The sequence below is a fragment of the Schizosaccharomyces pombe genome (genome assembly GCF_000002945.2).
Source record: "Schizosaccharomyces pombe strain 972h- genome assembly, chromosome: II".
In the NCBI taxonomy this organism is placed as follows: domain Eukaryota; kingdom Fungi; phylum Ascomycota; class Schizosaccharomycetes; order Schizosaccharomycetales; family Schizosaccharomycetaceae; genus Schizosaccharomyces; species Schizosaccharomyces pombe.
In genome coordinates, this window is record NC_003423.3 from 2,151,844 (window position 1) to 2,176,596 (window position 24,753).

At 36.9% G+C, this 24,753-nt stretch overlaps 11 protein-coding genes and 14 long non-coding RNA genes across 25 annotated transcripts, besides 1 other annotated feature; 13 read left to right on the plus strand and 12 right to left on the minus strand.

The window, feature by feature from the left end:
• Nucleotides 1-187: 187 nt before the first annotated feature.
• Nucleotides 188-2,512, minus strand: npl4 (ubiquitin ligase complex subunit Npl4). Its single transcript, NM_001021789.3, has 4 exons — nt 2,490-2,512; nt 2,364-2,444; nt 784-2,301; nt 188-732 (listed from the first exon to the last, which is right to left on the minus strand). The coding sequence occupies exons 1-4, from the start codon at nt 2,490-2,492 to the stop codon at nt 616-618; spliced, it is 1,719 nt and encodes a 572-aa protein (NP_595883.2). The 5' UTR covers nt 2,493-2,512; the 3' UTR covers nt 188-615.
• On the plus strand, nt 196-2,111 carry SPOM_SPNCRNA.5513. Its single transcript, NR_194867.1, has one exon. It is a non-coding gene; the product is annotated as a non-coding RNA (long non-coding RNA).
• SPOM_SPNCRNA.5514 lies at nt 2,235-2,551 on the plus strand. The gene has a single exon (NR_194868.1). It is a non-coding gene; the product is annotated as a non-coding RNA (long non-coding RNA).
• Nucleotides 2,552-3,108: 557 nt separating this feature from the next.
• SPOM_SPNCRNA.5515 lies at nt 3,109-4,684 on the minus strand. Its single transcript, NR_194869.1, has one exon. It is a non-coding gene; the product is annotated as a non-coding RNA (long non-coding RNA).
• Nucleotides 3,235-5,088, plus strand: atg2402 (autophagy associated protein). Its single transcript, NM_001021790.3, has one exon. It carries the CDS (start codon nt 3,430-3,432, stop codon nt 4,600-4,602), a length of 1,173 nt encoding a protein of 390 aa, NP_595884.1. The 5' UTR covers nt 3,235-3,429; the 3' UTR covers nt 4,603-5,088.
• Nucleotides 4,874-5,166, minus strand: SPOM_SPNCRNA.5516. Its single transcript, NR_194870.1, has one exon. It is a non-coding gene; the product is annotated as a non-coding RNA (long non-coding RNA).
• Nucleotides 5,167-5,272: 106 nt separating this feature from the next.
• Nucleotides 5,273-6,319, minus strand: SPOM_SPNCRNA.5517. The gene has a single exon (NR_194871.1). It is a non-coding gene; the product is annotated as a non-coding RNA (long non-coding RNA).
• Nucleotides 5,682-7,890, plus strand: ppp16 (acylpeptide hydrolase). The gene has a single exon (NM_001021791.3). It carries the CDS (start codon nt 5,782-5,784, stop codon nt 7,831-7,833), a length of 2,052 nt encoding a protein of 683 aa, NP_595885.1. The 5' UTR covers nt 5,682-5,781; the 3' UTR covers nt 7,834-7,890.
• On the minus strand, nt 6,426-7,343 carry SPOM_SPNCRNA.5518. Its single transcript, NR_194872.1, has one exon. It is a non-coding gene; the product is annotated as a non-coding RNA (long non-coding RNA).
• Nucleotides 7,523-9,415, minus strand: SPOM_SPNCRNA.5519. The gene has a single exon (NR_194873.1). It is a non-coding gene; the product is annotated as a non-coding RNA (long non-coding RNA).
• Nucleotides 8,002-9,448, plus strand: his2 (histidinol dehydrogenase His2). Its single transcript, NM_001021792.3, has one exon. The coding sequence runs from the start codon at nt 8,074-8,076 to the stop codon at nt 9,391-9,393; it is 1,320 nt and encodes a 439-aa protein (NP_595886.1). The 5' UTR covers nt 8,002-8,073; the 3' UTR covers nt 9,394-9,448.
• Nucleotides 9,449-9,481: 33 nt separating this feature from the next.
• On the minus strand, nt 9,482-10,368 carry SPOM_SPBC1711.15C (uncharacterized protein; the record flags this gene model as incomplete). The annotated part of the gene is made up of 1 exon (NM_001356247.2): nt 9,482-10,368. The coding sequence occupies one exon, from the start codon at nt 10,366-10,368 to the stop codon at nt 10,270-10,272; it is 99 nt and encodes a 32-aa protein (NP_001342956.1). The 3' UTR covers nt 9,482-10,269.
• rec15 (meiotic recombination protein Rec15) lies at nt 9,644-10,357 on the plus strand. The gene is made up of 2 exons (NM_001021793.3): nt 9,644-9,903; nt 9,953-10,357. The coding sequence occupies exons 1-2, from the start codon at nt 9,699-9,701 to the stop codon at nt 10,288-10,290; spliced, it is 543 nt and encodes a 180-aa protein (NP_595887.1). The 5' UTR covers nt 9,644-9,698; the 3' UTR covers nt 10,291-10,357.
• Nucleotides 10,369-10,811: 443 nt separating the features above from the next.
• On the minus strand, nt 10,812-11,532 carry SPOM_SPNCRNA.5520. The gene has a single exon (NR_194874.1). It is a non-coding gene; the product is annotated as a non-coding RNA (long non-coding RNA).
• Nucleotides 10,939-11,246, plus strand: SPOM_SPNCRNA.392. Its single transcript, NR_150789.1, has one exon. It is a non-coding gene; the product is annotated as a non-coding RNA (long non-coding RNA).
• An 87-nt stretch (nt 11,533-11,619) lies between the features above and the next one.
• Nucleotides 11,620-11,967: an LONG TERMINAL REPEAT.
• Nucleotides 11,968-12,092: 125 nt separating this feature from the next.
• On the minus strand, nt 12,093-15,242 carry SPOM_SPNCRNA.1491. The gene has a single exon (NR_150378.1). It is a non-coding gene; the product is annotated as a non-coding RNA (long non-coding RNA).
• pwp1 (WD repeat protein) lies at nt 12,275-14,153 on the plus strand. The gene has a single exon (NM_001021795.3). It carries the CDS (start codon nt 12,435-12,437, stop codon nt 13,983-13,985), a length of 1,551 nt encoding a protein of 516 aa, NP_595889.1. The 5' UTR covers nt 12,275-12,434; the 3' UTR covers nt 13,986-14,153.
• Nucleotides 14,382-18,090, plus strand: prp16 (ATP-dependent RNA helicase Prp16). Its single transcript, NM_001021796.4, has one exon. The coding sequence runs from the start codon at nt 14,416-14,418 to the stop codon at nt 17,935-17,937; it is 3,522 nt and encodes a 1,173-aa protein (NP_595890.2). The 5' UTR covers nt 14,382-14,415; the 3' UTR covers nt 17,938-18,090.
• cdc73 (Cdc73 family RNA polymerase II accessory factor) lies at nt 17,977-19,458 on the minus strand. The gene is made up of 4 exons (NM_001021798.3): nt 19,060-19,458; nt 18,851-18,996; nt 18,698-18,800; nt 17,977-18,656 (listed from the first exon to the last, which is right to left on the minus strand). The coding sequence occupies exons 1-4, from the start codon at nt 19,415-19,417 to the stop codon at nt 18,148-18,150; spliced, it is 1,116 nt and encodes a 371-aa protein (NP_595891.1). The 5' UTR covers nt 19,418-19,458; the 3' UTR covers nt 17,977-18,147.
• Nucleotides 18,161-22,088, plus strand: SPOM_SPNCRNA.5521. Its single transcript, NR_194875.1, has one exon. It is a non-coding gene; the product is annotated as a non-coding RNA (long non-coding RNA).
• Nucleotides 19,765-21,819, minus strand: krs1 (lysine--tRNA (Lys) ligase Krs1). Its single transcript, NM_001021799.3, has one exon. It carries the CDS (start codon nt 21,787-21,789, stop codon nt 20,014-20,016), a length of 1,776 nt encoding a protein of 591 aa, NP_595892.1. The 5' UTR covers nt 21,790-21,819; the 3' UTR covers nt 19,765-20,013.
• nup85 (nucleoporin Nup85) lies at nt 21,813-24,587 on the minus strand. Its single transcript, NM_001021800.3, has one exon. It carries the CDS (start codon nt 24,283-24,285, stop codon nt 22,258-22,260), a length of 2,028 nt encoding a protein of 675 aa, NP_595893.1. The 5' UTR covers nt 24,286-24,587; the 3' UTR covers nt 21,813-22,257.
• Nucleotides 22,226-23,056, plus strand: SPOM_SPNCRNA.5522. Its single transcript, NR_194876.1, has one exon. It is a non-coding gene; the product is annotated as a non-coding RNA (long non-coding RNA).
• SPOM_SPNCRNA.5523 lies at nt 23,258-24,303 on the plus strand. The gene has a single exon (NR_194877.1). It is a non-coding gene; the product is annotated as a non-coding RNA (long non-coding RNA).
• On the plus strand, nt 24,544-24,751 carry SPOM_SPNCRNA.5524. The gene has a single exon (NR_194878.1). It is a non-coding gene; the product is annotated as a non-coding RNA (long non-coding RNA).
• The last annotated feature ends 2 nt before the right edge of the window (nt 24,752-24,753 follow it).

The window sequence follows — 24,753 nt, forward strand, 5'->3', positions numbered from 1 at the left end:
AATAATTTGAACGTCCAAATATTTCAATTAAGTCCAATATACTGAAAGAGAAATAAACATTAAAATATAATTTGCAAAAACGATTGCATTCTCAACAATGTTGGGTAAAGGAGCTACGATTTATAACGTGTGTTATACTACCAACCTTAAACAACACATAATAAATACTCCTCGCTTTATTTATAGAGCCGAAATAATCTACTCATTATCATTATAATTATCACTTCTACAACTTTATATACATTATAGAATCTCAAAGAGATTTCAAAAGAATTTAAATTGCTCATACTCAATTTTGTTAAAGAAAGCAATGCCCAACCTCCTTGAAATAAATTGTTAGTGAGTTTGTCTCGTGGACCAGTGAGAGCTTTAAAATCTGTTCTCCTTTTCATATAGGAACTAGAAACTGATTAACCCAACTTTTAAGGGTCCCAAGACCTGAACATATAAAATACAAGAAATAGCGTAACTTTATCTCGTCACTTGTTGAGTGGTTAATGGCAAATACCTTTCTTTCGAATAATTTTTAAAGCGTATCATTAGTAAGTGCATCTATAGTCATGGATCACATAAATTTTTTTGCCAGAAAGTAGCATTTCAAAATATTTCGTCTCATCACAAACTACTATATAGAATGGCTAGCAACGTTTGATAACTCTCCCTAGAATTCAAATTCTTCTCATTTTCCTCAGTAGGAGCAGTGGCATAGGAAGCAAGGGCAGCAAGGTCGTCCTTCATTTTTAACCATTAGTACATATAAAAAAAATAAATTATGATACTTACCTTTCCTAATATAGAGAGTTTAGCTATAGCTAAAAGTACTGAAAAATTTGACAAGCTGCCATTAGCAATCGCATTATGATCAAAAAGTTTCGCAAGCTGTCTCAAACGGCCGGTTTCATCAGTACTTTCTAATGTGGTAATAATACTCGTATCATTGTTAGAAAACAAAGGATCGGGCTTTTCAGGAAACCCGTCCGTTAGCGTAACTAACAGAAAACTGACCGGAAATGCAGGCTTTGCATTTTCTGATACTTGTTTTCCATACTTATCCGTATATCGATAGAGGACATCTGGAACGTATCTTGTTTGATCCTCTTTTTTAACCAACATGCGATCAGGATCGACGCTTGGTTGAATAAGATCTGCTTGGTATAGAGCTGTACCGATATTTGAGACTTGGTAAGACATAACTTCAATTTCCCCATTTAGATTACCGCTAATAACAGATGTTACAAACTTGGACCCAAAATAACCGCTGCGAGACCATTTACAGGGGTTCTTAAATTTGGTTTGAAAATTTGCAGAGTTGTAGACTTCTAAAGACGATAGAAAATAAGAATCAGAGTGTCTCTTACAAAGTACTTTTCCAGAATTACTACCATCGTCTGTCAGATCAGTAAAGATAATACCAATTCTTCTCAATCCACAAGCAGTTGCAACTTGTTCTACAAGGGCTTCATCGGCCCATTCCTCTAATGTAACGCCGTCAGCCTCCGAAACCTGAGGGGGTTCGTATATAGCTTCAATCACTCCCTTAATTCCTAAAGGAACGTTATTGTATTGTTCGAAATGTCCATACGTATAACCAATCCTTTGAAAACCGGATTGACGCCATTTATTGAGAAACGAATCGACAATGCCGGGAGAAGCAAATTCAATATGATCAATAACACGAAATGGTTGGAGATTGAGCATTACAGTTGATGGTTGGCATTTGGTACAAATCCCAGCGGGCCAAGGAGGATGACCAGAAGGACACTTTTCTTTCACTGTAAAACTAGGCTCCTCAAGAGGAGGAATAAACGATTGAGAGCTAGCATATTTATTCACATTAGAGTTTATTTTTCTCAAATAAGCATGAAAGGAAAGGTGCTTGATTTTATTTTCTTGTCGATAGGATTCATCATACGGTTCTAAAGGCGAGCAATAGTCGCACATTCCTTTAGGGCCGTGCCGACATAAAGAGGTCATGGAACGACGTATCAAGCCATCTTCTTTTTCTAAAGAATCATCAATGGGATCTTGAATGACAGGCATAGAAGGTTTTTTTTCTGAAACATCAGGTGTGGAAACCTGCTTTGGGGCACCAGTTACAGTGAGAGCAGGTTCATTGTTTGATGAAGCAATATCACTATTTGGTGTACCAAGTCTTAAGTAAAGCATTTGACCGTGAGTCAATCCAGCATCTTGAAGAGTTTGATCATTCAGGTTGGAAAAAATGACACCCTGGTCAGATTCATTCTGGCAAAGAGAAACATTTTCGGGAGAGTAGTCGTTTTTAAGTATATCAGACAAAATCTGATTTGTTAGATAACCATTCGTTTTGAAATATTTCAATAATTTTGCAGGAAATTACGTACCTTTGCAGACAGCATAGCCAAAGTATCAGTTGGCTGAAATTCTGCACGGGCCATCCCCCGTTTGCTGCGAAAGCGCAAAATCTTTAAACTGTTAGTAACAATATTTAAAACGATTGCTTTGCATACCATTTCGAAGCAAGAGTAAAGGTGAAGGATGAGCAAACTAAGCTTACGACTATGTAAGCTATTAAAATAGGTGAAGTGCAGCTTCGTTACATTTTTGAAAAATTCGTTAATAACAATAACGATTGAACAGACGCCGTAGTGTATATCTATATATGTATTACTTTAGGTCGTAATTCTCAAATAACGTAACAAAATTTTCAAAGAACTATCACAGGTATAACGAAAAATACACAATATGTCGGTTTAAAGTTGAAATATAGTTTTTAAATATCTAGTGTTGGTATGATTTAAATCCGACTAATAATTTAGATAATTGAATCTGCTAGAATTTACATTTGGTCAATTCCACTTGCTGAGTAGATGGTATTAATTTTCGGAATTGCGCACAGCTTGAAAATATGCATCCAATAGAAAGCATATCTATTGCATATTTTCAAAGAAATTTATTTTAAGCTAATTTAATTCGAATCAAAGCTGCATTTATTTTTTTTACAGGAAAAATGTAACTATGTTAAAGCTTGAAGCTCAATAATTTTATGCATTTCTGTTTGTTTATCATGGCTCACGATTGTAAGCATTACGATATGAAAAGTTGTAGATTTCAATTCTCTCAATTGATAATTGTTTATTAAATTCCTTTTCCTTAACAAGTTTATCAATATTGCTACCGTTTTGCGTGATTCTTCTCTAATATCTTTGCTAATTGAACGCTTGACATAGCTTGTGCTCCAATGGATCTTTACGTAGTCAGCACCAACTACAAAATTCTGTGGAAATAGCAATTGCAAAAATATCTGAAGAATTTTGTAGTTACATTCATTGTTATTTGTTTAAAAAAAATCTTAATTGCTTTGTAAAGAACTTCGAATCAGCTGTATTATCTTGTACTTTAAAAATATTGGGTCGCAAGATTACCAATCTCTTTCATGACATGTAAGCAATGCTGAAATGTACAATTAAAAATGAGCAAATCGAAACTTTAAGAAGCGGAGATACATTCGTCTCTTATGAAATTGAGACTGAATCGGATCTGCCAGTTTTTGAAGATAAAAAGTTCTCTGTTCGTCGGAGATATAAGGATTTTGAGATGCTTCATAATATTTTGAGCCATGATTATAATGGTTATGCAATCCCTCCGCTACCGAGAAAATATACTGTTAGTTCTTTCTCTGGTGGTTCATTATCTCCCATATTCATTGCTCGTCGAATGCAATCCCTCCAAACGTTTCTGGATCGATGCTCCACACACCCTGTAATTTCCAATTCTATGCATATGTATCAATTTTTGGAAAATAACTCTTGGAAATCTTATTATCATAACGCGTGGATGCAATCCGAAAACACTAAGTCCAAGGGCAATAACGTATCCGGAGGAATTGAATCATCAATTCAAAACTTAGACCCGTATGCTCAAAGCTTGTATGAAACAGCAAAACAGCTTCTCCAAAATGCGGATACGGATCTCTCAAAGTTGGAGAAAACCTGTGTTCAATACATGAATAGTGTTCAAAATTTTCCTACTGATATTCCTGTCCCTTCTAATTTAAGCATCAGTAACCTCGATGTTGTCTCTGTAGAATTTAAAAGACTAAAGAGAAACAGCATTTTTTTAATAAACTCTTTTCATTCTAAGGTAATTACATCTATTCAAGATTTGGAAGATTACATGGTGGTTTTTAAGAGTTTGATCAAATCTCGTGAACAAAAGGTGAAGCAATTTGAACATTTCCAACAAATCGTTCAATCTAACTCTAATAACCCTGATCAATCATCACGATCTGACCCAAACTTTGTAGAAGCCACTCCCGTTGTGCAGCAGACACCTGAGCTTAAACCGTCGCCCAACACTACTATACGTACCTCGAGTTTATTCAGTATTCCAAAATTTTTTAAAAAAAAGCGGTACTCATTAGGTCAAGACGATGCTAATCCCATGGAGTTGCTTCAATTATCGTTTCAAGAATTATGCATTTTCAACGAAAAACTTGAGCAAGAGTTAAATTTTCTACGCGAACGTATCGATGTTGAAATGCGTAAGACATTACAAATGGTTTGCGATTGTCATGTGGAATATTTTTCTGGTATTCTTGAGCAGCATGCCGTGAAGGAATAATAGTTCCTCGTTATTAACCTACTACTGTATAGAGGCTTTTGAGTTTTTAAGTAAGTGTTTTATAACTTGGCGTATGATGCTTTAACGTTTGTTTTACAATGTGTGATGTTTACGATATTTTTTATGCGACTTGAACTAATATTAATGAAAATTTACGAATCTGAGATTAATTTATTACTTTTTTATGCAGTCGAAAACATGACTTATTAATTTTCGTTAAATTTGCTCATGTTCTCAAATTAAAGTACAAGGAATGCAAAAATGTAATGACATTTCTATAATTCTTAGACAACTTTAAACTTCCCAACGTGGAATTGTTTCTTTCTTTGCTAAAGGAATGGATGATGTCTCCTTCGTACTTACTTCTTTCTGTTGTGCATAGATTTTATTTTGTTCTGAGCTTTAAAAAAATATAGCTCAGTAAAGAGGGATTATCAACAGTATAGGTTTTGTACTAACAATAAAATCTTCTGTGCCTTTTTTTAAGTATATGCATTTCCCTGTTCTGCTTTAATTTTATAAGATTATAGTCATCTCCGTCCGAAGGATGACAGTGATTTATATCTCAAACTATGCTTCTCAAACATGATTGATCTATATAATAATACAAGTAATTTCAATTGAGTGGTTTGAATTTTGCATTTTTGATGAGGACTTCACACACTACAATACTTTTTAGAAATAACTGATGGGTTCATTAAAGTTCTTCAATTCTCATTATTCGGTAGAAGTTGAAGATCTGTAAAATTTTTATAAGACTATAAAATGATGTCTATTTAAACAAATATTATCAGAGATTTACCATAACTGACATTAATAGGATAAAGATTATAAGTTAGCAGATATTCACTATGACTATTTGCCCAATAACATGTTTTGTTGAGATGTCTTGGTATTTCAAGTTAAATATACTGATGAAAATTGTTTTAGAAATATTCAATAATAAAGAAATTGTTATTATTGTAACATGAATTTAAACCATCACCTATCAGTACAAACGCAGCCCAACGCTTTACAAAGGGCTGCACGCTAACACTATGCTGGGAGTTTATAAAGTCATCATATATAATCATATCTTCGTCAGATGGGTTGGTAATCTTTGCAAGATAAATTTCCTTTCCCCTTCATGCAAATTCCTTAGAATTCACCTCACTCTGGTCAAAGAATATATTTTTTTGGATGCATAGTCTTTTCAAGCAGCTAGTTTTTTTCCTGGTAATGACGCTAACTGCAGCTGACAAGGCTGCATTTGATGCGGAATCCATGCTAGAAGCTCCTAGAAGGTCAGCAGTAGTTAGCAATCCTTTAGGGAATCTTGGAATATTTATAGAATCGAATTATTCCTTTGCTGATCACAAATATAACTCTGGAATTTACCTTTTGAATGAAAGCACTAGAAACCATCAAGAGCTTTTAGTACACGGCAAATCAAACAAAGCGCTCACATGGATTACTGATTCAGCTTTTTTATATGCAAGAGAAGATAATTCTAGCTCATCGAGTATCCTTCTTTTTGACGTTAACAATCGATCAGAGCGTATCATATATAATCATAACTCTTCAATATCTGATATAAGGATCGGAGAAAAGAACAACCACTATAGAATCGTTTTTAGTTCAGTGGATAATTCGTTAGTTAAGGGACCTTCAAATGTTCACGTATACGATCACTTGTTTGTTCGACACTGGGATAGATGGAACACAGGATCTAGGAATACCCTTTATTTTATAGAGCTAGATAAAAAAACGGAAAACTCAAATTATTTTGAAATTTCCTCAGAAAAAGCTATTGATTTGTTGAAGGAAACTGGCTTGGAATCTCCTGTCGAACCCTTCGGAGGTCTTTCTGACTTTGATTCTAACTACGACAAACTTGTCTTTGTAGCAAAAGACCCGAAATTAAATCCGGCAACACAAACAAAGACAGTTGTTTACGAGATTAATCTGAACACTCGGAATCTGAAGTCATTGAGCACTGCGAAGGGTGCATGCTCTTCACCAAGACTAGCCAAAGATGGAAATCATATTGCATGGCTTGAAATGCAAACACCACAGTACGAAAGCGATCAAAATCAAATAATGGTATATGAGTCCGAGTCAGGCGCTAAAAAGCACATTGCTCGTCATTGGGACCGATCGCCTTCCAGCATTGAATGGGGGGTTTTCAAAGGAGGCGAACCAGGTCTTTTTGCTATTGCTGAGAATTATGGGAAGCAAATTTTGTTTTTTGTTTCTATATTTCACCACCAAGTTATCCCAATGACAGAAGAACACTCTGTTTCTTCTATTAGTGTCCCTAAATCTTCTTCCTTATGGCTTACGAAGTCATCTTTAATCAATCCCCCTTATTACGCAAAGATTAACGTTGAAACGTTAAACGAAAGTGTTTTACTCGAGAACAATGTCGGATTATCGCCAACTTCTTATGAAGAAATTTGGTTTCCTGGCACTCATGGTCACAGAATTCATGCATGGATTGTAAAGCCCGAAAGTTTTGATAAATCTAAAAAATATCCTGTAGCAGTGCTTATACACGGGGGACCTCAAGGTTCTTGGACAGATAGTTGGTCAACGCGCTGGAATCCTGCAGTTTTTGCTAATGCTGGTTTTATTGTATTTGCTCTTGATCCTACTGGATCTACAGGTTATGGACAACGTTTTACCGATTCCATTGCTCTTGATTGGGGTGGTAAGCCATATAAAGATATTGAACTTGGTGTTGAGTACATAAAAAATCATCTTTCCTATGCTGATTCTGAAAAAATGGTTGCCTTAGGTGCTTCCTATGGTGGTTACATGATTAATTGGATTCAAGGACACCCTTTAGGTCGTCAATTTCGTGCACTTGTATGTCATGACGGGGTATTTAATACCCTCAATACTTTTTACAATACTGAAGAACTTTATTTTTCTATTCACGATTTTGGGGGTACTCCTTGGGAAAACAGAGTTATCTATGAGCGCTGGAATCCTTCAAATTTTGTGAATTATTGGGCCACTCCTGAACTTGTAATTCATAGCTCAAAGGATTACAGGCTTACCGAAAGTGAAGGAATAGCCGCATTCAATGTTTTGCAGTACAAGGGAATTCCTAGCAGATTACTAGTCTTTGAAGACGAAAACCATTGGGTCATTAAACCTGATAATTCCCTACGTTGGCATAAAGAAGTGCTTTCGTGGATTCTTCACTATACTAAAGATTGTAATGCCAATGAAGATGAAACGTTTTAGATTAATTTTAATAATACAACTACGATTATTTAATAAATTTTTTTTTGTTTCTCTCGATCTTTGTTAATTCTATTACCGCGGATAAAAAGTTGCAACCGCGGTTTATCCGAAGACATATCAAATTTAGATCTTTGCTGTAAGGGAAATCGAGTATTCACCGATCCAGCCATTCCTTAGCCAACATTGCATTAAATTTTTAGAGAGTCGATTTAGACTTGACTACCTTTAATTTACTTAATAATGCCGGAATACGAGATTCAGGTGCCTTCTTATAGAGCTGCTGCATTAACCGCCGAAGAACGTACACGATTACTTGCAAGACCCATTCAGAACACTCAAAAAATTCGTACGATTGTCCAACCGATAATCGAGGATGTTAAATCAAGAGGAGAAGCTTCTCTAATAGATTATGCTTCCAAATTTGAAAAGGTTCAATTGAAGTCGGCTGTCTTAAAGGCTCCGTTTGACGACGACTTAATGAAAATATCCCCAATGATTAAAGAGGATATTGATATTGCTTTTAACAATATTTTTGCTTTCCATTCATCACAGCTGCGTCCTACAATTGCTGTTCAAACCATGCGTGGTGTAGTCTGTCAACGGATGTCTCGTCCTATTAACCGAGTTGGTCTTTATATCCCTGGAGGAACTGCAGTGTTGCCATCTACTGCTTTGATGCTTGGAGTTCCGGCGAAGGTAGCTGGCTGTCCTCATGTAGTGATTTCTACGCCAGTCCGAAAGGATGGTACGGTTGCGCCTGAAATTGTATATATTGCAAATAAAATTGGTGCTGAGGCTATTATTTTGGCAGGCGGGGCGCAAGCAATTGCGGCCATGGCATATGGAATATCCGGTGTTCCTAAAGTTAACAAAATTTTTGGCCCTGGAAATCAATTTGTTACAGCTGCAAAGATGCATGTTCAGAATGATTACGGGGCTTTAGTTGCTATTGATCTTCCTGCTGGTCCCTCAGAAGTTTTGGTAATAGCAGATGAGACCTGTAATCCTGAAAGTGTTGCCTTGGATTTATTGTCTCAAGCAGAGCATGGTTTGGACAGTCAGATCATTTTGCTGACTGTCTCTCTATCTCCCGAAATGTTTGACCGTATTCAAAAAGCAATTAATGATCACGCTTTACGACTTTCTCGTTCGTATATCATCAAACATGCTATCAAGAAGTCGGTTATTGTACAGGTTGACAATGTTGATCAAGCTTTTGAATGGTCTAATTTGTATGGTCCTGAGCACTTGGTCTTGCACTTAAAAAATGCTTCTTCATACATTCCCAAAATAGATAATGCTGGTAGCGTTTTCGTTGGTCCTTGGTCACCTGTAAGTATGGGTGACTATGCGTCTGGTACCAACCATACGCTTCCTACATACGGGTACGCCTCTTCTTATTCTGGCGTTAGTACCGATAGCTTCTTAAAATATATCACTACCCAAGAGCTCACTGAAGAAGGAATCCAGCGGTTGGGCCCTACTGTTATTCGTCTTGCTGAGTTGGAGGGTCTCACTGCGCATGCCGATGCTGTTCGTGTTCGGGGAGTTAGACTTTGAAAGGGGTTTCCTTTTTACGTATACCTAATTAAGGATTCGGCTTAAAATAAAATTTGTGTTTGGTACTAAATTTGACAAAGTATTTTTAGGTTATGATTTATTTTATTTTATTTTATATTTTTCAATTTAATTTTAATAGTATGAATGGGCATCCAATATACTGAGTAATTATCCATTAATTCAACCTGAAGTTAGTTGGTGTCGCGTCGCGTGTCTCGACTTTTTTCTAGTGAAAACGAACATTCCCTTTAACCAAACCTGCAATTAAGCGTTACGGGAATTTTAACGGAAACGATCATTAAATAATGAGTTATTCAGTTTCAGCTGCTCAATTATGGTCTCGCAAGTTGGCAATGCAAGCCGAAGATATGCAACAGCATCAAAAGTCACAGAGCAATCAAATTGCTAGTTGTTTGGCTGAAATGAATACCAAACAAGAGGTAGTTAATCAAACGATCGGTCAACTAGGACGATCTATTAGTGAAGTCCAACAACAAAATTCTCAACTAGGTAAGTGAGATTTAGAATTTCCCAAGTGGTTGGAAGTCTGACTTAATAGTACTACAATCTTTGAATCAAATAAACATGTCTATGCAGCAAGTGGCCTTAGGGATTCAAGATTATGCCAGTCGTATCAATAAGTTGGAACAGACCATGTCAGATATGAATTTGAAATTTGAAGCTTTACAAAAAGAACAGAACAGTAATACAAAAACACTAGCTGATTGCACAAGCCAGATGACTATAATCACTAAAAAGCTAGATGCAGAGCTGAAAAAGCGTTATATGACTACTAAACAAACACGAACAGTACAAAATCAAACTATGCCCAGAAGTAATACAACAACGAAAAAGCGAGTACTGGCTATTGATTTCTTAGCAGATGACGATTATTAAAATACTTAGATCAGCCTCATTTAAAAGCTTTTCTATGATATCAATTAAAATTAAACACCAATCAAACCGTTTTTTCATAGTGAGCGATGCAATATATTCACTTTCAGCACATATTAAACTTGCCTAAACGCTGTTAGTATGCAATGAGCAAAAACTGTTGATAGACTTATGAAAGCCCAAATGATTGAATACTAAAACCCCTTGAGTTTACAAAGATTTCTCAGAATGAATTAGCTTGGTCACCGAGCAGAACTCTCAGACGGCACTTCCTATATAAAATGTTAAGCTTCTTCTTTTGTCATCACAATAGAATTCAAGGAATTTTCAGTTTCTTTCATTTTTGAATACCTACCTAGTTGAAATTTTTTATAGACAGTCCTTTTTAAAAAACTTCAAAGATTTTTACGAAATTATCTATATGCACTAATATAGCTGTTTTCAGCGTTGATGGCACTACGTACGTTTAGCGGTTTGCCAAATTTATAGCTTCGAAACAACGTGACGGCTTTTATCAACTATACGAGAGTCGAGCTTATTAAACATAAGCTTTCGTTAAAAAAAAAAGATAAAAGCATGAATAAAGCTACATATTGTGATTTATGGATTGGTTTACTGGTTTTGCTCAAAATCATAGTAAAAGGGTAGTTTCCTATTGTTGTGTAATCGATAACTTTTTCTAACATTTTGCCCTTCTAAAACAACTTTTCATATTATAAGCTATTCGTTTTACTGTTTAAGTTTCAGTCCAAAAATTAAGACTAATTTAAGAAGAGAAAATTATAGGTGACTATTTGTTTCCTTGTGTTCGTTTGTTGTATAGCGAACTTTATAGATTACAGCAGTTAGAGCTGCGGCAAATTAGTTGACTTGTGTTCTTTGCAACATTAAACGAAAACAGCAGGCAATACACAAATATACGTCCGTAGCATTTATCGTACAAACTTTCTAACGAAGCTAGTATTGCAATTTTTCTCCATATAAAAATTCAATAAAATTAATTAATAAAATTCAAAGTATTGTTTTGTGTTTATTCAATCTTGAAATCATTTAAAAGTTAAGTAAAAACCAAAAATTCCAAACTCCATCTTAATGTGATGCTTCTGACACTCATATTGTTACCGCCCTTTTAATTCACTCAACTTAGTATTCTTATGCAACGTACTGTTAGAAGTGTTTACACTGTGTTGCGTGCGACTGATTTTATATGTTGGAAACAAATTTTAAGATCCATTAATTTTACTTAGACACCAGTGAGAACAAATACAAATATTAGAAAGACTAAAAAATTTAGTGACCGATGCTATTAGATTTCTCAAATAAATATTGTTATGTCAGCAATACTACACTACGCTATGATACACTACTTGCGTATCACTATATGTCACATGTTCTAATTATATATCGTACCATGTATGATACGATATTGAGATTGATCTTAATGATGATCTATTAAGATCTATATTATCTGAATAATATAAATAGAGCTACTGCTGAACTGAGGAACGAGGTTCAGTTATGAGCTATATTAGTGATAGGTAACATTATAACCCAGTTAATACAATACCTATTCTCAGTTGCTACTTATACAACCTGTGTATTGTAATATAATAGATCACAAGGAAAACTCACCGCAGTTCTACGTATCCTTAAATCAGATACCAAACTGCGTAGCTTACATGTTAGTTAGTTTAACATACCGCATACCGTTACATCGTAGCTCGTAAGAAATACTCGCCGTAGTTCAATGTATCATTAAACAGATACCAAATTGCGTAACTGACATTAACTTGAATTTACGATGAGTAAAAATACTTGTTGACGTAAATTAAGTTAACGCATTTAGTTTATCTACATGAACGTTATGGCCTTTTGGTCGAAGAAAAATGTTTTCTTAAGTTTTGAAATCTAATTTAACGCAGGTTTACGCTAAACGGTTAAATAACGTTTTTTGTAAGACACGAATATTTTCAGTTCTTCTTTTCCCAAGTAGCGGTGCACGATTTATGCCATTATTTACTCGTATCAATACGTTGACATTTACTTAATCTTTAAATTTTTAATCTCGTTTAGATCAAGAGTGGTGTGTTTTCTGGTTTAAACATTAAAGTAAAGATTTGCGGAGTAAATATTAAGAGAGGTGCAACATGTCAATAGTCTCGTCTGTGGCTTTTGTTCCTCGCGGTTATGCATCAGAGTTTCCCAAGAGTTACGATATTGATGAGATAGAGTATGAGCGAATTAATCAGCTTTCAAAGTTAAAGCTCGAGGATGCTCGAGCTGATCTCCAATCTTCTATGGAAGACTCAAATAAAGCCAATGGGAACGGTGAAGAAACTACAGATGGAGCAGAAGGGGTGTTGCAAACAAGTGAAGAGGTAGATGATGAATTGAAAGTATACAATTTGGATACTTACGATGACGATGAGGAGGAAGCTGAGACAGAAGGGCCCGCTGCTATGTTTAGCAACATTCGTGGATTGGCTTACCATGAAAATGGAGAAAAAGATCCATATATCACTATTGATCCTCAGGAACAGGACGATTTGGAAAGAGAGGAAATGCAAATATTACCAACAGACAGCCTTTTGCTAGCTGCGCGCACAGAAGATAACTTGTCCCACGTTGAAGTGTATGTATATGAGCCAACAGAGGAAAATCTTTACGTGCATCATGATTTTCTTCTCCCTACCTTTCCTCTGTGTCTCGAATGGCTAGATTATAAGGTGGGTACGTCTGACAACGCTCCTGGAAATTACGTTGCTGTCGGCACGTTTGATCCTGAAATTGAAATATGGGATTTAGACATCATTGATGCAGTTTACCCTGCAGCCGTGTTGGGTGCAGGTGCCTCTCAAGTCAACAAGAAAAAGAAGAAGTCTAAAAAAATAAATGATAGTTATCACACAGATGCTGTTCTTGCTCTTTCTTCGAACCGAAATGCTCACAATCTTTTGGTTTCTGGTTCTGCAGATACCACACTAAAGTTGTGGGATTTGAGCACATGCAATTGTGTCAAATCTTTCACGTATCATTCTGACAAAGTTTCTTGCTTAGATTGGTATTCCAAAGCTCCATCCGTATTATTGTCAGGTAGTTATGATAAAACTGCAAAAATAGCTGACCTTCGCCTTGAAGAAGCTCCATCGAGTTTTCAAGTTACTAGCGATGTTGAAAATGTTGCCTGGGATCAACATAGCGAAAACAACTTTTTCATTGGCACTGATAATGGCATAGTTTATTATTGCGATGCTAGAAATCTCTCAAAGTCCGTTTGGCAATTGCAAGCCCATGATGGACCTATTTCTTGTCTCAGTGTTAATCCTTCGGTTCCTTCTTTTGTAGCCACAGGCTCCACTGATAGAGTGGTTAAACTCTGGAACACTTCCGATAGTTCACCGAAGATGGTTGTTTCTAGAGATTTGGATGTTGGACGTGTGTTTACTTGCTCCTTTACTACGGACGAATCAACTGCTTTCCATCTAGCTGCCTCCGGAAGCAAAGGAGTCGTTCGTGTCTGGGACACTGCAACTAATCCTGGTGTTCGAAAAGCGTTTGAAAGTAGAGTTACTGAGGAAGTTACTAAAAAAGAGCGCATCGTTCAGTTAGAAGACAGAGGTGCCGGGGAGGACTCTTCTGATGATGATGACTATGAAGATATAGAAGACGATGATGATCAAGATGCTGAGATGTCCTAATTCTCTTGATTTATTTTAAGATTATAGCTTCATGTTTTCAAAAACTCTCCTAAGAGGCCGCTTCATGGGTTTAAAGGGCTCACTAATTGTATAGAGGATTTTTTGCATAATTCAATATTTGGAAAAAAGGGATCAGGTTAGTTACAATAAATTTCATTTGATTTGGTGTATGATGGTCTTTAAACTTTAGTAAATTCATCCACATTAGTGGAGTAGCAAATGTATGCATTAAGTGTATATTGGGTTTACCGTTACTTGGTAAATTTTGCCTAACAATTCTTTTAATTCATATGACAATTTTTATTTAAACATTGAAGTACTGATAAATTGTTAATTGTCAATTACTCAGGTTCATGATTTTGCACCTTTGGGGGGCCGGAGGGTCTGAGTAAGTTCGCCTTCCGCCAGCAACCTTATTGATTTAGTAGGTATGCTTTCACATAATCAAAATGATTTGCTATTTACGAAGTTAATAGATAAATTAACTGATTATATGTCCAGTAAAGATGCAGCTACATCGCTTGCCAGTCGAGTTTTGACAATTGCCAAGGGTAGCTCGTCCAGCACCGAGTTTTCTAATGCATTACATACATTTGGACGATTTTCCGATAATGACAGCGTCCTTATTTACGATTTATGCAAATCTATAATTGGTTTAGAGACAAATTTGGGGATTTCTAAAGATAAACTTCCTGGGAATGATGGGTCTCAGGTAGCTGGATTAGTTTTGTCTAATCGTTCTGGTTTGAAAGGCCGAGAACCCAAAAAATCCCAGCTTGGATTGGATGTTCTTGCTGTTCAAAAAAAGAAAGAGAAATCTCAAGTAGAAGGGCGCTCTGAATTATCCCAAGTAGAAAATGATTCCTTGGAGTCTATAGGAAACTATGACAGGGTGGAATTTAAGAGACCTAAAAATCCACATGAAAAACATTTTCGTCCCCTTCGTCAACGGTCATCTGTTGACGATCATCAAGAGTTTGAAAGTGAAGATGATAAATATCGTAGAAATTCTTATTCTAGCTGGTCTGGAAGTAATTTCGAGTCTTCCAATGGATCTAATCGTCGGCGGTATCGAACTCAAATGGAAGAACCTTTATCCTCAAAACGCAGAAATCGGTTTGGTAATGGTTCTCGAAGAGACGTCGATAGCTCTAAATATTCGCACGATAGTGATTATTCTTATGGTGCACACAGCTCTTGGGATGCCCGCGACGTTGAGTACCCCGAAGAAGATCCCGAGAGTAAAGCTGATCGTCAACGTTGGGAAGAGGAGCAAGCTCACTTGGATCGTGATTGGTACATGAATTCCGAGTCGCAAAATTTACTTGGCGATGAAGTTCACAATCCATTCTCCGATTTTGAAACTGTCGAAGATCGTGCACATGAAGCTGAGTTTATCGAAAAGCAGAAAAAGCATTTGTCAATTGAAGCATCAGACAGATTTAAAGAAAATTCTATGTGGGAAAAAAATAGAATGATCACATCTGGTGTTTCAAAAGCTCCAGGGCTCGAATCTGATTACTCCCTTATGGAAGAGAGGCGTGTTCACTTGCTTGTCGATGAACTGCGTCCTCATTTTTTGGATGGGGCCGAATTTTCTTCTAAGAAAGTCGGTGATATTACATCGGTTCGAGATCCACAAAGCGACCTTGCAATAAATGCTAGATTAGGATCTCGTCTTGTACGTGAACGAAGAGAATTTCGGGAGCGTCAAAAAGCAGCAAGTGCTGCTACATCCCTTGCTGGTACATCTTTGGGTAACGTGATGGGTCTCAAAGATTCTAATGATGAAGATGCCAAGGCCGGTACCACACCTGTTAAAGTAGCTGGACGTTCTGAACAGTCGAATAAGAAGGATACTGAGTTCGCTCGCACGAAATCATATAGAGAACAAAGAGAGTTCCTACCTGCCTTTGCCGTGCGTGAACAGCTTCTTTCTGTTATACGTGATAACCAAGTTCTTATTGTAGTTGGTGAGACTGGTTCTGGTAAAACTACCCAATTAGCTCAATTCTTATATGAGGATGGCTATCATAGAAATGGCATGATAGGGTGTACTCAACCTCGTCGTGTCGCCGCCATGTCAGTTGCAAAAAGGGTTAGTGAGGAAATGGGTGTTCGTCTAGGTTCAACAGTTGGTTATTCAATTCGTTTCGAAGATGTTACTGGACCGGATACCGTAATTAAGTACATGACTGACGGTGTTTTACTAAGAGAATCCTTGATGCAAAATAATCTAGAAAAATATAGCGTCATTATAATGGATGAAGCACATGAGCGATCCCTTAATACAGATATTTTAATGGGTTTACTAAAAAAGGTGTTATCCAGGAGAAGAGATATCAAGTTGCTCGTTACATCCGCTACTATGAATTCCCAGAAATTCTCTGATTTTTTTGGAGGCGCCCCACAGTTTACAATTCCAGGTCGTACTTACCCGGTGGATATTATGTTTGCTAAAGCCCCTTGCTCTGATTACGTTGAAGCAGCTGTACGACAGGTATTGCAGATTCACCTCTCTCAGCCTGCAGGTGATATCTTAGTTTTTATGACAGGGCAGGAAGATATTGAAGCTACATGCGAGATCATTGCAGATAGGTTAAATCAGTTGCATGATGCACCACGCTTGTCCATTTTGCCTATCTACTCACAAATGCCTGCGGATTTACAAGCAAAAATTTTTGATTCCGCCGAGCCAGGTGTTAGAAAGGTTGTGGTCGCAACTAATATTGCGGAAACTTCGCTCACTGTGCACGGAATATCATATGTTGTAGATACTGGATATTGTAAACTGAAAATGTATAATTCTAAGTTGGGTATTGATACTCTGCAAGTTACACCTATTTCGCAAGCTAATGCGAATCAAAGAGCCGGTCGTGCTGGGCGTACTGGACCCGGTATTGCATATCGCCTTTATACCGAAATGGCTTATATTCGTGAAATGTTTGAAACGACCTTACCTGAAATTCAGCGTACCAATCTATCAAACACAGTTCTTATTTTAAAATCCCTTGGTGTTGAAGAAATTTCGGATTTTGATTTCATGGACCGTCCTCCAAATGATACGTTAATGGCATCTCTGTATGAATTATGGACTTTAGGAGCCCTCGACAATTTTGGAAAACTTACTACTTTAGGAAAGAAAATGTCGTTATTTCCAATGGATCCTTCTCTTTCAAAACTTATTATTATTGCTGAAGATTATAAATGTACTGAGGAAATTATTACGATTGTTTCCATGCTTTCAGTTCCGTCTGTATTTTATAGACCCAAGGAAAGAGCTGAAGAGAGTGACGCTGCAAGAGAAAAGTTTAATGTGCCAGAAAGTGATCATTTAATGCTACTCAATATTTATCAGCATTGGCAAAGAAATGGATATTCAAATTCATGGTGCAGTAAACATTTTTTACACTCGAAAACTCTTAAACGGGCGCGCGATATTCGTCAACAGCTGGTCGAAATTATGTCAAAGCAAAAGATTAGTTTAGAATCTGTATCCGATTGGGACATTGTTCGGAGAGTTTTGTGTTCTGCGTACTTTCATCAAGCAGCATGCGCTAAAGGTATTGGGGAGTATGTTCATTTACGAAGCGGCATGCCTTGCCATCTACATGTTACTTCGAGTCTTTATGGCTTAGGGTATCTACCTGATTATGTTATATATCACGAACTTGTACTCACTTCCAAGGAGTACATGAATATTGTCACCAGTGTTGATCCATACTGGCTAGCTGAGTTTGGTGGAGTTTACTACTCTGTGAAGGAAAGATTCCGAAATGAAACTGAAAGCTATGATCGAGTTTTTTCTAGCAAACCTCAATTGGATGCACAGATAGCCGCCGACCGAGAACTTGATGCAAAGCAAAAGCTTGCGAAGAATCAAGAACCCGTGAAATCAAAACGAAAGTCAGTGATACGTGCCAAACCTCCTAGAAGGGTTCGTGGATTTTAATGAGAACTCTGCAAAAAGGTTCCCATCTCAAAATTCTATGTAAATTATGTTATGAATAATGTGCTAGGTTTATGGTAATAAAGAAATTCAGTTATTAACATTTTTTTATTATTTTAAATTGAGAGGATTAATAAATTCATTAAGAAAGTGAAAAATAGTTTTTTAGCAGTAATTATAAAGAACGGGATTTGAAAACATTTATATACATAATTACCTTCTGCCGTTCCAAAGCGGCCATCTATTTTCCATCCAGCGTTCTAACTTATCCCACAATTGACTGACTACTTCACGATCAGTATGTCGTCGTAATCTTTCCACAAAAATGCCTTCTACATTCCAGTCATGTGTTGCAGGATGAGGAGGATCACCAACGTATTGAACCAAAAATCCTTTAACATGATGAAAAAGCTGGTGCGGTTCTGACCATTTATAATCTCTAAACTGCCAAGCTTGGCCTGTTGTAAAAACGCAAACGACGCGATCCCAATAGTCAGGTTTAAACTTTTCTGTACCTTCTACGATAATAAAACGCATTGTTCCAAATTTTGAATTCGAGCTTTTGTGGGACAGAGCAATAAGCTCAGGACCACGACCACCACCAGCTGCATGAGCGGCTTCAGCTGGAGGAACAAAAATACCTTCTTCCAAAAATTTCTTAATATTGTGCATTGTCAATAAAGACGAAGCGGAAGGTGAAAGCAGAATAATAGGATCCCGATCTAAAAATTGATTAGTTCTAGGCATAATAAAAAAAACACACTTCTTTTTTTAGCCGGTCTCTCTTGCTCATCGGCGTGAGCGCTAGCAGTAGCCTTGTTTGCATGAATATAGTCAAGAACATCTTTTCTCAAGGAAATAAAATCCTAAAAAAAGTTAGGATTTTGAGACTTTTGTTAAATAAATCGCAACATACAATTGGCTTAATACCATGCAACACAGAGTTATGATTGGAAACGGTTCGGGTATTCTCAAATAACCAATTAACCTCTTCACTTTTCTTATGCAAATCAACATCCATTGAAGTAGCTGCGTCAGTTGACCCTTCAGGTTTAGGCTTTTCTACTCATAAACAATGTTAGCTTTGCCAAATTTTTTAAAGAAAGAAGTTTTTATAACGCATACCCAAGCCAATGATATGTTCACTGTCCGAAGAACCCTCTAACCAAGAAATTAAGTCTGTTCTTTCCAAAAAAGTTAAATTTTGAATACCCAACTCGGAACATTGTTGAATGTACTCAGCAATGCTCGTGTCTCGCAACAGCCAAGCAAAGTAAACACTTCGTAAAGAAAAATGACTGTCATTTTCCAATTTAATAAATTTTGTGGGTTCGTCTATTAATATTGGAGATGTATTTTCATCAAACAGGATATACTGCGCATCTTCTATTTTTTCAACCTTAGACGTTGCTTCACTACTAGCAAGTAATTTTACATCTTTTTTCTCTGCAATAGACTTTTTAAGAAGCAACAAAGAGTCCATCTCCTTTGTTTTGTTGATACTTAATCAAGTAGGTAAATGGCACGCGTCGGTCGGACCATGAGGCATTTACTCGAGTCTCTCAGAAGATTGAAATCGTTTGGATGAAGGCATGACGAGACCTAAATTGCAAAGAATTTTACTTTATGTTTCTTTATTAATTTAATAGTTTTCAGTCGACGTTTGGGACAATAAGGTGTTTAGTGATAAATCTAATCACTATTAGCACTTGCAGGACGATTAAATCAATTTCAAATTTATCGTTTATTTGCTTGAAGATACGCCTTACACCTCTGAAGTACATATACACTCTTTGCTGCCATATAGAACTACTTATAGCGAATGCACACCCCGATAAACTTTTTACGACCGACTCAAACAGAATATTTGAAAGCTACCCACTAAACTACTCTAACCGAATTGATTTAAAAAGCTACCAAGTTTCTAGTAACTCTCAGTAAATAAAAACATTCATACAGAAGTTCCCATGCAAGTAATGTATCAATATATATTGGAAATAAGCATTAGGCTGATTTCAATATTTACAAAAAAAGGAAAGATTTGATCGACAAACCGAAATCCGCAAACACAAAAATATTTTACTCTTTAACGACAGTAGGTTCTGCAGCTTGCACTTCGGGCTTCATATGAGGAAAAAGCAAGACTTCACGGATAGTGTTACTGTCAGTCAAAAACATAACAAGACGGTCAACACCCATTCCCCAACCACCGGTAGGAGGTAGACCATACTCAAGGGCCGTGCAGAAGTTCTCATCAATGATTTGAGCTTCATCATCACCCTGAGCCTTTTGACGAGCTTGTTCTTCGAAACGAGCTCGTTGGTCAAAAATATCGTTCAACTCAGTATAAGCATTGCAGATTTCCTTAGTTGCAACGAAAGCTTCAAAGCGTTCACACAGGCCCGCATCAGAACGATGGTATTTAGCCAATGGAGACATCATTTGAGGATGACCAATAATGAAAGTAGGATTGATACATTCACTTTCAATGAACTCGCCAACCAATTTGTCCAAGAGTCGGGAGCACGTTTGAGGTGGGGCGCATTCAACACCGTGCTTAGCACACAAGTCTCTTAAAAATGCATTGGCTTCAGGAGTATGCAATTGGTCACCAGGTGGGAATTTAGTGTTAAGTTTCTCCTCCAAATACTCAATCATGTTAATACGACGCCAAGGACGACTAAAATCAAGTTCCCACTTAGGGCCTTCAGGTCCTTCAGGATGGTAGGGAACTTTGTAGGAACCGGTAAGGTCTTTCACAAGACCAGAAAGTAGCTCTTCAGTTGTGTCCATGAGATCATAGTAATCAGCATAGGCTTGATAAAATTCAATAGATGTGAATTCTGGGTTATGGGTCAAGTCGGCACCTTCGTTACGAAATTGACGGCCAATTTCGTAAACCCGATCCAAACCACCTACAACAAGCATTTTAAGATACAGTTCGGGAGCGATACGCATGTACAAATCCATATCTAAATCATTATGATGAGTAACAAAAGGTTTGGCAGTAGCACCACCAGCAATCATGTTCATCATAGGAGTCTCCACCTCCATAAAGTCACGGCTATCGAAAAAGTGACGGATGTATTGAATGATACGGCTACGCATAACAAAACGGTCACGAGTTGAGCGATTCATAATAAGGTCTAAATAACGTTGGCGGTGACGAATTTCTAAATCCTTCAAACCATAATGTTCTTTAGGAAGCATGCGTAAACAAGGACTAAGTAAAACGCATTGACGAGCAAAGATTGAAAGTTCACCATCAGCACGTCCCTTAGGGTTGGAACGACCAGGATATCCGCGAATACCGATAATATCACCACGTCTTAAATGCTCATGCTGAGCAGCAAAGTCGACAGTGTCAGCATCTTGCGCTTGACACATAACTTGAAGCTTTTTCCCATCAGCATGGATTTCATAGAAACGCAGCTTATTACCAGCAGTACGAAGCCCAAGAACACGGCCGGCAACTGCAACTTCAACTTCAGGCTTAGTTTCACCACGAGCTAGTCCCTCATATTTGGCTATAAATTCAGGGAGGGTGATGGTGACCTGGAACTTGTGGGGATAAGGATTAGGATCCTTCGTTTGGCGTAATTCCATGATAGTACGAGAACGATTTTCAAAGTACTGGGAAGGGTCCAAATCTTCTTCCTTCTTTGAAGAGCTCTTAGGAGCAGCAACAGGAGCAGACGCAGCCTTTTCGGCTTGCTTTTTTGCTTTAGCTAATTCACGAGCACGTTGTTTTTCGCGCTTCTTTAACTCAGTCTTTGAGACTTGTTCACCAGTGACGGGATCAAGGACTAAAGCCTTTACAGCCTGTGTAACTCCATTCACCTGTTCCTCACTCATTTTAGCTTACAATTGCCGTTTTCAGGTTTCAGAGAAATTTTCGTGGAGGAAGAGAATATTTACCCCTTGTAGATGGTAGTTCCGTAACATAAGATAGTGTAATATAACACATTCCGTTATTTAGTTAATATTTTTTTAAAATGATTCTGTTGATATATGCTAAACGTTTGAAGATGTGAGTAATAAATGTGTAAAATTTTTTAGATTTACAACATCGGCTGGGTTCACTGATTTTGGATCCTCCCTATTATGGTATTAGACGAGACATTATAATGGGTCTTTAAGATGAACAATTGTATCTTAATAAAAACATGTATGAAGCTTCTATGTTACAGAAAGATTAAAATGTCAAGTAACAGAAATAGCCTAATTTAAATCCCCAATTGAGTAAATAACTCAATTATGTACAAGTGAGCCAAAATTTGCAGAAAAAATATATAGCATAGCTACTATAGAATTAAACCGTTTTTATTTTTTTAAGTGAAGAAAATACCATGATATCGCAGAAGAAAGACGCTCATGAATGGATAGTAAAAGCTGCTGGTCCTTTACAGTTGACTGTTGATCCTGTAAGACAGCGATACAATCATAAACATTAACAAGAGAAAGCTTAAAATCTGTCGAGTTAGACTGTAAAGGATTATTCAAAAATTCGTGAAGTAGTTCTAATAACTTAGGGAATCGACTTGAAGGGAAATCAACCATTGTTAGTAACCCAACAAGAAGTTCAGAGGCATTGAGCTCTTTTTTGTGCTGAAGGTAAAAAAAATATTGATGAATTGTAGCAGCTGGAGATATTATCGAGGCAAGGGTCGGGGTACAGGCTTTAGGAGAGCTAAACAATTCATACAACAGTTCATCTTTATCGGGACTAAATGACTTCTTTTCTGCAATACATATATCAAACAATTCCCAAGTAACGCGATTTAAAGCAGAATAGTTCGCAGCATTATCTAAAGCAATTAGTGCTTCACCATAGTGATTACGTGCAATTAATTCATCAGCCCAATGAGTCAATACTAATTGAGCTTCGTCCCTTAGTTTAAGCTGCTTGCATAATTGAAGTGCAGTTTCCTTGGCATCCACATCGGAAAGAGGGACATATGGAATACAAGCTTTTATTCGTTGATAGCCGGAATCAGCAACACATTTCCAGTAAGCAAAGGACGTTTGCCAAAGATTTCTACTTTCTAAAACACACTGCCCATATTCCAGTATAAGATGTTCACGTAAGGTAATGGGATATTCCTCGGTTATGTAATCCCGCAAATGACCGCTTTTACTCAATAAGTCTGCTAAATGCACGGCTAGTCCAAGATCTAGAAGATAGGCGTGTTTAATAGCGTTAAGAGGTTCATTACTGCATAAATTAACGCATATTTGTTCATACTCAATCGTTCCATTAACGTAAAACTTTGAGTCTTCTCCAGTTGCAAGTTGATATAATAGAGATATATCTTCAGGATTTTTACAATCCAAAGGACCATATAAAAATGCTAAAGCTGAAAAATATTCCTGCCAGTGTGCGCAACTTAACATGATGACTTCTTTATTTCCATTCAAAATATCAAGCAAAACAACAAAATCATCCAAAACTTCCGAATCAATATCCCGATGTTTCTTAACCACATGTCTGAGGTTAGCCAAGCGTGATCGCCACAGTTTCCATCGTCTTTCAAAATCGGAAACCGACCTAATTCTCTTTTGGTGCGTACAAGGGCTGTAACGTAATATATCAATAAGTTCGTCAACTGTTTCTTTAAGTACAGGCCACTCCTTCGTTAAACCGGACATCTCGAGGCATGATATAGTTTGTTCAAAAAGTCCACGAATAGCTGTTTTATTAACATAAGGCCAAAATTCAGGATGTTGGTAAGGTATACGATAAGCCATGATTTCGAGTCCATCATCGGCAATAGGCTGTGGATCATAGGCATTTACCCAATCTAAAATTCCTGTTGATAAGGTATAAGGAGAAGAAGGGGGGAAATAAATAGCTTCAGCACAGCGCCAAGCTGATTCCACTTCCCATAAAGAATCCAAAACAGGCTGACAATCTTTTTCACCCTCGTTAATACGCGACTGCAACTCCTCTAAAACTTGTATAATTTTAGAGCGGAAGAGCGAGCTTATTTTCCCATAAAACTGCGTTAACAAAAGCAAATTTGCCTCGCTGTCCAAGATAGGAGTCATATAGGTATCTTGTAATTCTTCCCATAATTCATGCCATGCGGTCAAAAGGTAATTTGGTTCAATTAGAGTAGAAGGAGTACTAAATTCATACACCAGAGATTCTACTTCTTCAAATTTATCAGACTTTAACGTATTTTCGTCAAATTCTTTGTTATTAATGTACGCTAGTCCTTTTCTCAAAAAAGGATGCAATTTGAAGGCTACCGTTCGGCCTTTTGAACGCCAGTCATTCAACTTTCCATTTTCTATAGGTGCATTTTGTAAATGATAAACAGGAAGATCCACTTCATCCGAAGATTCCATATTGGAATGTTAGTAGTTCCGAAGAAAGTAAGAAAAAAGCCTTGTAAGATTTGGATTAACCAAAATATAAAAGAATATATTTATCTGCTTTCCGATACTCAAAAAAATCAGTAAGTATTAGGAATTTGCATGTGTCCACCTGCAGGCGTTTTTCAGATGTCAAAAAGGATGGCTCTTGCTCGACCAGGAGTAATTTAGTATAAAAATTAAATCTCACTTGATTCTTGTTGGTTTTTTTTGACAACGAATAATACTAATTATCTAAGGAAGAGCAGACACTCCTTTAAAGATGCTTTAATCGTAAAGTAAGGTTGATCGAATTGGAGCCAGGCTACAATATGAAGTTTGAACTCAGATCGTCGCAACAAAAAATAGCAGTCTTCCTGACTTTCTTTAATGTTATTAGAATTAAAGGAATTAAAATAAAAATTAGAAACGAATATGCCGTTGCTTTTATCTTCGTCAAAA